Genomic DNA, 11471 nt, shown 5'->3' on the forward strand with positions numbered 1-11471 from the left:
CACATTTTGGACTATAGTTATATATAAATAGAAAGTATCTTTGGGAATGCAATGAGCACTTAGCTATTGCAACAACCTTAAGAGCTGCTGCATTTCCTAGGCTTGGTTAAGAGTGTATCGATTTATTTCTTAATTAAATTTGCAATTTGGATTACGGATTTTGGTTAATATCACAAAAAATCTTACAAACTTGGGAATAGTTTATTGTTGTCTAATGTAAATTATTTGTTCATTGCCTTTATAACAGCTTTCCAGAAGAAAATAGGGTATATTTAGCACCAACTTTACAGCTGCAGCTTAATCCCAAGAACCAGCATCTTTAAAAAATAGACATGGTCCTCATGGTTTTCTGTGGACCTTTCCTTTTTTTCTTTTTCTTATTAATTCTTTTCCTTTATTCCTGTTTGACCAAAAAAAAAGCACTTAGGGTAATAACTTGTTTATATACTTTTGCTGTTATTTTTCTCCAAATAATTATTCAAAATCACTTATTCTCTTGCATCTTAATAATGTTTTCTTCAAATTATAACTCTTGTATTCATCATAATGAATGCTCAATTTACTTTCAGTTATGGATGTAATATGTGCTTGTAATAACACTATGAAAATAGTGATATATTTTTGTATATTTGACTCAGTTTTGTTTTCTTTCTCTTTTAGTGAATTTGTTGGATTCACGGACTGTCATGGGGGACTTGGGATGGATTGCTTTTCCAAAAAATGGGGTAAGCCTTTATAAAATTTTCCCTACAACTTAAACTACTTGAATAGACATCATCTTAAATATCATATAGTTGTAAATTCTCTGGACATATTTGATGTTAAGAAAAGAGGGATGTGTGTGAAGGGGAGTGAGGAGACTTCAAATTAGCTTTGACTGGGAAAAGCAAGCAAATTGGGAAGAGATTTTTATGACTGAAAAACAAATATATTCTTTTCCTCTCTGAATATTTCTCTGTAAAGAAATGTGAAGTTTCTTCAGCATTCAGGAGAGTTTCAGATTGAAGCAACCAACACATTTTTAGAATTGGTTTATCTTCAAAAAAAAAAAAAAAGAAGAAGAAGAAGAGCTAAGATAAAAGCAAAGATTTGCTGCTAATTTGCCCTTATCTTGTTTATATTGAATAGGAAATAAAAGTTCATGTGTCAATGACAGTGTTCAAACACTGGAACCAACTTATTATGTGTTTAATTTACTACATTAGGGAATTAAAATATTATAAGAAATTCCTTTAAATTCCATTGAAATTAAAAATGTCTCAGATTATTCATCATTCAAAGGTTTTCTTTTAATTCTTGAATTTTTCTCTATTGAGAACTTTCAGAAAAGATGCTCCATTGGAAGATTTTTATAATCAACCATTGTTTTTTTATTACTAAATTATTTTATGGTGTACATTAAAAATAACTTCTTTGGGATGAAAATTAGGTAAGCCATTTTTTAACAATATGCCTATTAATATATTTATAGTACTAAGAATCTTAATACATAGATTATATAAAAAGTATTCCATTATCTCGTACTTAATTAAAAACACATCCATATTATCAGATGGAAAATGAAAACATAAGTAAAATATTGTGACATAAAATCATTGTATTACATAGAAAACGTTAACTGTATTGCATGACTATTATATTGAAAACAATCTAGACTTCGATAGAATATTTTTATTATATAATGACTTTAATATTTAAATTTTTTTTTAATTTTCAAGCTAAAACTACCCAACATCATTATTGAACCAACTCTGCTCAATAGTCTATAATAACCTAAATGGGAAAAGAATTTAAAAAAGAATAGTTACATGTATATGTATAACTGAATCACTTTGCTGTACACCTGAAACTAACACAACATTGTTAATCAACTATACTCCAATATAAAATAAAAATAAAAAATAAAGTAAAACACACATGGATTTTTATAATAAAAAATATAAAAAAGAAAAGTAAAAATAATCAAATCACCTTGTGACAAAAACAAATAATATTTTCAATCCTCCATTTAAAGGAAAAGTATTGTTAAGCAATTTGAATGCTTAAAACTTTATTATACAGTGTATATATGCAATTAATTAGAAGATTATGCACACTAGTAATACTTCATATGACTTTGAAGGTTAATTTCAATTTAATTAAGTAATTTAATATTATACCAAATCTGGTTATAACAACCCAAATAACAAAAACTTAAATTTTTTTTCTAATTGATGAGTATAACAGATGTTTTAATTGGTCCTTTACTTAGAACATTCTTTCTGTGGAAATAAGACAAGTAATATTAATTGTTCTAATGCATAATAATTTATATGTTAATATCCTCATCTCAGTGTGCTTTCTCCTTTTTCATTAAGTTGGTATTTCTTTTTGGTTGTAAATATTATGGTTACATTTAGAGGTATAATATAAATAAAGTAATACAAGTAGATTGTTAAGATATTAAAACATGAAGATAAGTCAAATGAAAAACAAATTGTCTTACTCAGATATAGCCAGTGCCAACATAAAGGTATATATATTCTCTTAATCTGTCTTTTATCTTTCTTACGCTCTTCCTTTCTCCATTCTTTCTTTATCCTTCCCCTCACTCACCACCTCTGAGTTACTGTCTTTCTTTCATCTTTCACCACCCCTATACAGGAAGATGGCTGGCTAACATCCATCTATGAGAACCTGTAAATATATTTTGTACTCTGCATTTTTTCACATATCAAAAATGATTTATTTCATAAATATCTTAAATTGCCCTTCCTGAGAAGATGGCTGACATATTGGGTTGAATTAATTTTTTAAAAGTGAGAAAATATGTCATATTCTCTTTGAATCTCTCTGAGTTTAGTTTTGTGTTCCTCCTTTTTCCATTCAGAAGTTATTCAGACAAGGTTTGACAGAGTGTAACTTTGAGGGTAAATCTGAAGTTGTAGTTGTTCTTGTAACTAGACATTTTTAGGGAAATTACTCAATTTTGTATGTGATTTCTGCATAAAGCACAATTGACTCCTTTATAAAAACATAATCTTTTTATCAAAAATGGGCTATTTCCAGTCATTCTAACAACTTCCTCCTTTCTTTTACTTTCTATATAATTGTTAGTATAGTGTTAATTTTGTTCAGATTTTTAAATGAGTATTTTTTCAAAACTCTTGTAATTTTTTGAGTGATGTTTCTTTTGACATAGCTAATGCCTGATGTTAATACTGAAGAAAAAGAAGTTAAACTAGAGAAACTTAGTGAATGTGCACTTATCCAAGTATGAGGAATGCATGTGGAATTCAGGTGTTATATTGATCTTATGTCACCCAAATGCAAAATGAAGAAAGTATATATATACTTTTTATATATTGTTATTAGGCTGAGTCATTTAGGATTAGATAAGAAATCTAACTCTAAGTGAAATGTACATCATTGGTGTGATATCAGCAAAAATTTTGGAATAAGGGCATCTGAAAATTTTCTCTTCCATGAAAGCCATGAGAAAAGTGGAAAATATTATAAGAATCAACTTTTCAGAGCTCTGGAAATTAACCAAAATCTTGGAGCAATCCAGGGAACGTTTAGTCAAGAAAAAGGACTAAATCTTGTTAGAACAACAAGTTTGTGGCATTTCAAGGTGCCCTGTGTCCTTTTCTGCCACTCTAGCTCTTTAGTGTAACTTTGGACAAAACCAAAAATCTGTTGTCAGGGTGAAAAACAGCAGTCTGGCAGGCACTAGGGTGGGCAGAGTCAGGTAGGAGACTCTTTAAAGACTTGATCTCAGAGGATTGTCATATATAACCTGATAACTCCATGAAAGAATGCTCTTGTAAGGCTGTCTTGACTTGTCTGACTTAGAGCTCCCCCAGTCTGAAAGCCTTTACTGTATTAAGTAAAGAAGAATATTCTTTTTTTCAGAACATTTCCTGAACCTCAGGCCTTAAGAATGAATGTTTTATTATTTTATTTCTTAGACCGATAAAAATAGTACCCTAAATCTAGGCCTAAGAATTGGGCAAGTAACTTAGGAGAAACCCTATTCATCCCTTGTAGTCAGGCACACATTCCATACACCTCTTAGAAACAATCATTGCACCTGTCATACTTTTTCTTTGCTTTTAAGCTTTTAGATGTCTTATGGCAATCTCATATTTACCACTGTACAGTGTTTCTAAAACTAGGCTCAGTTCCTGACATATAATAGAACTTCAATAAATATTTATTAGAAGGATAACTGTTTGTTTGTTAATTTATGAAATGGGACATACATTACTGAGATGTAGTTTTGCATGAAGATTAAATAAGTGGGACTGAGGGTAGAAATGGGCACAGTGTTGGCCAGTAAACATCCTTTCTTTGATCTTCTGCTGCATTTCTGTTCTCCTCATATTAAAAGATCCATCAGTCAATCATGTTTTTGTGTTTCTTTGTTAGTTTTTTGACTATATCTGTATGAATTCATTGTCAGCATTTAAAGATTGGGAGATTTCATATAAAGTCTGAATTTCCAGCTTCTCTGTTTAGTTGGAAGTTTCAGAAAGCCAGAGCTAGCAGCTTTCTATGACCTCAACAGCCCAAAGCTGAGTAAAGGCTGCAATTGGAAGAGAGTAAACAAATTCTCCTATTTGACTCAATTTCTACCTGCTGCTCTTCGGTCATTTAAGTTGCTGGTCTGCAATGTTGGCATTATCATGGAGTCATTTTTTAATACTGCACAAACATCGGTTTTTTCTTCTGTTTTAGGAGGGACTTTAAAAAACTTCTCTTGTGTTACATGCTGAGACTGTTTCTTCCTAGTTTTTGTTTGAGTACTTCACCTCAGTTACGGCACATCATTTGAATTTGGGCTTCAGCATGTGCTTTGTAGCTACAATGTATGAGGTAGACAGTGGGTGTATGTGTGAGTGTCTTCTGCCTCATGGTAATATCTTGAAGCCTCCTTCCTTTTTTTTTTTCTGTACATATCTAGGAGTACTATGTTACAGCAAAGTTTGCTTTCATGCAAATTTGCTGCATTTGTTCATTCAACAGGTATATATTGGACACTTAGTTTGTGGCTTGAACTCTTCTAAGAGTGTGCCTTACTTAGTTTGTGCCTAGTTTTGGTAGTTAATTATAGTAGTGAAGAAGAGTCAGTGCCTACTATAACCAGGGTTACGGTAGTGAAGATAGTAAGTGAAGAAAACAAGCAAAAGTCCCTGATACCCTGGAGCTTGGGGCAGTGTTGTTATTTTGAGAATGAGTTATCAGAGTGTTAAAGCAATGTGATAAATGAAATGCATTCTATTATTTTCTTTCTATACTTGTATGAAAGTGTCAGAGAGGTGACAGTATTCTCTCAAGGTCATTAAAGTAGCTTGTGACATAACTGGGAGCAACACGTGTATTGCATTTGGCACATGTGCTGTCATATCATTGTTTCTCATTGTCTTGCCATGAAAAAAATACTCTTTCATTTAGTACATAAGTCCATTTAGTACTGACAATGCCAATGTAAAAAGAGATATTTAGTATTTTTTTGTAGATGAAGAAAATGAGTCTCAGTAAGGGTAAGTGATTTTCCCAAGGTTATGCAGTTGGTAAGAAACTGAGGCCATTTTAAACCCAGGTCTTCCAGGATACTGATTATTTTAAACCAGAGGTGAACTCCTACAAATAGTTAGGTCTCCAGAGACATAGGTTCTGGATGGTTCTCAGACTTCTAGTTCATGTAAGAGAGGAATTCATGCTGAAGAGAAAATTCACCTCAAAGAAAGTTTTAAATGAGGTGGAGTGGGTCACATGCTATTAATTGCTAGATCATGATACATTTTTGGAAAAATGTATAGCACATAGGTGCTCAAATATATAAGTTGCATTGTTATATTGTGTATATAACAAATATATATATAATTAAATGATTATATAAAAGGTAGATAGATAATGAAAAGGATGAATTAACTTGACTCCCAGCTATATCTGTAATTCACTCTATTATTTTTGGGACCTGTGTGAATCTCTGCTTTCCTGTCTGTTAAGCAAGTATGGGTGGCTATTATATCATCTATCTAGCATGGTTGTTTTAGGATAAAATAAGGTAATGTGTTTGAATGCACCACATCATCACTCAACCACTAAAGAAGTAGAAAAGATGATGGTTGGTTAAAAAGCTACTTTTGTATTGCTGTTTTCAAACACAACCAGAAAGCAACAGTTTGGTAGTTAAAAGCAACAGCCACTCAACTATCTCTTTGGTATTTGACTGTTCAAATGAAGTAAGTAAACTCTTAAGAGTTTTAATGCCTCAACTCTCAAATGTGGGACTCAGTACTCTAATTTCACTTTGAATAAAATTAAGGGGAAGGTTTGTCAATTTTTTTTTTTTTCTCCCAGAACTGGTCTTTAATTGTAGACAGAAATAAAAACAAGCAAAACACAGACTGACTTCTGGCTTAATTGATGTAAAATGTGCATAGTTACCCTCAATTCTAAATTTCACTGCCTATTTGAGTAAATATTTTTTTTCCTCCAGAGCACCTTTTGTTAGTATTTTACATTTAGGTTCTCAAACTCTTTCAGCCTCAACCCATTAGGACATAATTCTAACAGTAATAGTAATTCGTAATTGTGAATAAGGAATAATAAAGAGACGTTGAGAATTAATTTATTTCATGATTGACTCTATTGTCAACCCTCTTTTTTTATATTTACATAAGATTTTGTCTTAAAATACTTGTTACTTTTTTAACCATTGCCTTATTTTTAAAAATTAATATACTTAATTTTTTTAGAGAAGTTTTGGGTTTGCATAAAAGTGAGCAGAAGGTATGCAGAGTTCTTATACACAACTTCATTTTTGCTCCTTACCCATTTTTCACTATTAGCATGTTGCATTAGTGTGGTACATTTGTTACAATAGACCAGGCAATGTTGATACATTATTATTAGGTAAATTCCAGGTTTATATTAAAGTTCACTCTTTCTCTTGTACATTCTCTGGGTTTTAACAAATACATAATAACATGTGTTTACCATTGCAGTATCATACAGAACATTCCCTGTCCTATCTGTACACACCCTGAAGATGTACTTTGCTTCCTTCTCATTACAGTAGCATTATTTCATTCACCTTCTGGAACATTTAATGTTGATTAATTTATATAGTCTAATCATTCATGTTAATAGCATTGTTTCGTGGAAATTTTGAGCAAGGGTTTTCAAAACATTCTTATATGAATAAAATGAATGGCTATCGTGTTTATTTAGAGCAGATTATGCTCTTAACGTCTTAGAAATTTCACTATTGCTCTTTTTCCATATGTTGTTGTTACAAAAGATCACAAGATAGACCTGCCTTCTTTGCTTTGGCAGAAAGCCTTTTCCCCACTGAGTCCTTTGTACTTCCTGTTCACACAGTGGGCAAGCCACCACATTCCCCTGGCTGTCACCTCTGAATCGTATTGCAAATTCTGCTTTTATTTTTGTTCTCTTTTCCTATTCCATTCGAAGAAGATAAACATTATTTTTGCAGTCTTTTCTTATGCTGATCTTAGAGGGTATTAGGATCATTCAAAATAACTTATTCATTTGAGAGAGATTTCAGAATATTGACTTAAATCATATTTGTACTAAAATGGAGACAGAGTAACCTGCTCTCTGCCTAGGGGAGAAAGAGCAAGCAATAGTCCTACATAAAGTCACTTCAAAACAGGAGTTTATGACTTTTCTTGTTTTAGTGTCAGTTTGTTCTATTTTCTGATTTCTTCGAGACAGAGAACCTGTGTTTACTTTTGAAGTTGAAAATAACTCAAGTTTAGATCACTCAGAATGGACTGTGAATCCATCATTAGCGTATTATGTGGATTCTCTTGAATCAAGAGAAACTTAAACTGGATTATCTATTCTGATACTCAGATTTTGGTAAAAGTGTATGTGAGGGTTTTGTGTGTGATTCCTCCTCCCCAACTTAAAGGCAAAGAATGAGGAGAAGTATTTGAACACTGCTAATCTCATATATTTTGGTTATGATCACGGTGTTTTGCCAGAACCTTGTTTTGGCTTTGCTTTCTACCAAAGGAGAGGAAAGATAATGACAAGCACTGAGGCCCACACTGAGCATGGAGAGGCTAATAAAGATTAAAGTTATGATGAAGGGGAAAAAAGAGCACATTAGTGGATATAGAAAAGCTCTTTATTTGGACAGTGATAGAAGAGAATTCTAAAGGGAATGGATATTATACTATATAATGCAAATGCCAGTATAATGAAGAACAATCCTATTCCAAAGTAGCTTTGTATCCATTATTTTTTAGAAAAACAGAAAGCACACCCAAGCCGTAAGGTAATTAATATAAATAATTTAAGGAATTCAAGACAGTCACTTAGCATACACTGAAGTTTAGATGAAGCACAGTTTCACAGATTTCCCACATAGAAACTAAGCAATTATGAAGAAAGTTTTTTAAAATGTGCAGTTCTGCTTTGCCATATGAGACAAATGTTGTATTTTGCCTTTGCTATATATTGAATGTATTAGCAACAGTCACAGTGTATTCATTCAAGGTAGGATTGAGACATGCATACACTATTTGTTTACTAGGTGTCACTCTGTTTATATATTTAAAGTCACTATAAAACAGTGCCTATATTTTCTTCTTTACAGTCTCTCAAAACACTCCTGCATTATAGGGAAACTCACAAACATAAACTGGAAAATGGCCTCTATTCATGATATCCTCTTGTTAATCCTTCTTCTTACCCTAACTGCAACAGGCTAGCTAAAGACCTCATCCTTCAAACTGCAGTTTAAGTCTTATTTCCTCAGGAAAGCATGGTTCAAAGATTAACTATTCTTCCATTAGCAGATTATGCTGTGAAATCCTTTTTCTCTCCATCCCAACCCCTATCTATTTTTTCTCCAGATCACAGTGTGTACAGCTATGTTATCCATACTCATCACCTAGACTAGCTTTCTATCCAAACACTTAATTCTCCTGATCCGCTACTTTTAGATGACATTCTCTCTTAGTCTGTATAAGAAGCCAGGAGCATACATGTGAGCAGAGTTTCAGGTTATTTCTAAAGGGTTATATATGTTACTGTCACCTTACCTGTGATGTCAGACACCTGTGCACCCACTTACTTCAAAAAGCCATTTCCCAATATTATTCCCACCTGTTTCATATTGGGTACTCATGTTTTCCTTTTCCCCATTACGTGTATGGAGATTTCTGGGTCTCTATCTAGAGGTTCTCTGTGAAATGATTTACTCCATGTAAAATCTGGACCTAAAATCCTTCTTCTTCTGAAAAAAAATTCTCTGCTCTCATTGATATTTACTCCAGTTTCCATATGTGACTATAATGATTTTTTTTTTTACTTTCATCTTCCCATTCATTAATGAAGATGTTAAACAAAACAGCTTTGCGGAGGTCCCCAGGGGCCAAGCACCAGGTATTTTCCTAGTGGTTTGATTGCTGTTTATCATGATGTTTTTTTAACCATTCTTCAGCTGTTTTCAATTCATATGACTGCTCCCATGCAAGTCAATTTGAATTAATTTTGCAAGCAAAATGCTTTATGGTTCTGAGTAGATAATCTCCCTCTCCCACAGAGAAAATATATACTGTAATCATCCAGCATTCCTGTTGATTATTTCCATTAAAGGCAGCACAGGGAGAGAGAATGCTCAAGACTCCTCTGGCGTTTGAAGTTTTTTGAGGCTTTTGCTATTCATTGCCTTGTTCTCTCTCCCTCTCTCTCTCACTCTTTTATTTTTCTTTTATGCCACTCACTGTTTGCACTAATGCAGAATATGATGGTCCATACTGCTCAGCCTGGAATCTCTGTCCTCTGGAGCCTGGGACTGGTATCTTTGTGATCTTATATACCAACACACTTCCCCCAAATGAACTGACTTCTCTCTTTGTAACTCCCCAAAAGATTCATATAAATTTCTACCTCTAATGTTTTGCACGGATTGCTTGAAATACTCCACCTTCCACCCTCCATATAACCCATCTTAATACTAATCATTTTTTTCCATTACCGCCTGGAAGGGTGACCACTTCCTAGGCTGAATCAAAATCCAGCACTTCCTGTGTATTGAACACACTAAAGATTAGATATTTATAGTGTTACCAGTGTTTGTGTATGACTACTGAAAGCTTCTCCAGTGTAAAGACCTTTATGTTGTTATCTCTAGCACATTGCTCTATGCCTCAAATATAAATTCACACTAATCGCATCTGCCACTGATTGATACATAACTAGGCATCTGAATCTGTCGGAAGTGGTGGTTGTTTAGATGCAAAAGGCTATACATTTTTGGCTAAAATAAAATAGTAAAAAGGTACACCAAAGTTTGGATTTAGGGGTTCTTATTTATTTGGTGTCATGTAAGCTTGAACCAAGAATACTTTATTTTTATTATACAATTAAGTTTACCAAAAGACTATTATGTGCCAAATAGTGAGATTACATTGATATACAGGACTCACTTCCTCTCCTCAGATAATCAGATAAGTTTGAATAATGTCTCCTAGAGTTGTGAAACATACAGTCTGCACAAACATACACACAACTCTGGGCCCCGCTCTCTATTGAGTTCAATCCAAATTACTAATTTGTATACATATTTGCCTCCATAAAGACATTATGGTTAACATGGAGACTTTGAGGGCTCCCCTGGTGGCACAGTGGTTGAGAGTCCGCCTGCCGATATAGAGGACATGGGTTTGTGCCCCGGTCCGGGAAGATCCCACATGCCGCGGAGCGGCTGGGCCCATGAGCCATGGCCACTGAGCCTGCACGTCCGGAGCCTGTGCTCCTCAACGGGAGAAACCACAACAGTGAGAGGCCCATGTACCGCAAAAAAAACACACCAAAAAAAAAAAAAAAAAGCATAGAGACTTTGAAATCAGCTAATCTAGATTCAGAATCTAACCCCACACCTTACTACCTAATGTGTAACAAGTTAATCACTCTGTGTCTCCATTTCCGCATTTATAAATTATGTATAATACTACCTACTGCACAATGTTCTTATGCCTATTAGAATGAGGTAATGATGCAATGTTTAGCACGATGCCTGTTTAACTCACAGAACCCAATATCAATTGAGTTCTTGAAAAAAATGAAACCAAGGGATTGGACAACCTTTCATGATCTGATGTTCACCTCTCTCTGGTTCCTACTTTGGCTAGTCATTTCTTTGTTATTTTCTCAGCAAACCAGATTTCTTTGCTTCAGTTTCACATGGCTTTCACTCAATTCCAGATTTGATTGCCTGTATTTAAAAGACCAGCTCAGGCTGACTGGGGATGTTCCAAATTCCACATAGAAAGATTTCCACTTGGTTCTGCTGACCATCACTTATTCAAATATACCCAGCCGGATTGAGGAAGGAGGGTAAAATCATACAGTATAAGTGTAGCTCTAGCTGTTGGTGACCATCTCTGCTATAAGGAGAGCAGCTTAAAAAAAAAAAAAAAAAGTTGGTGTCATCTCAGTGTTTC

The 11471-nt window shown here is 33.7% G+C and overlaps 1 protein-coding gene across 4 annotated transcripts in view; it reads left to right on the plus strand.

The window, feature by feature from the left end:
- Positions 1-11471, plus strand: part of EPHA5 (EPH receptor A5) — a 314725-nt gene that overhangs the window by 28774 nt on the left and 274480 nt on the right. For all 4 annotated transcript variants that reach the window (XM_024768966.1, XM_024768968.1, XM_024768967.1 and 1 more), the window contains exon 2: positions 661-725. In XM_024768966.1, coding sequence (XP_024624734.1) covers positions 661-725 — 65 coding nt within the window. The remainder of the gene's footprint in view (positions 1-660; positions 726-11471) is intronic.

Source organism: Neophocaena asiaeorientalis, unplaced genomic scaffold, assembly GCF_003031525.2.
Source record: "Neophocaena asiaeorientalis asiaeorientalis breed wild unplaced genomic scaffold, Neophocaena_asiaeorientalis_V1.1 scaffold48, whole genome shotgun sequence".
Lineage (NCBI taxonomy): Eukaryota > Metazoa > Chordata > Mammalia > Artiodactyla > Phocoenidae > Neophocaena > Neophocaena asiaeorientalis.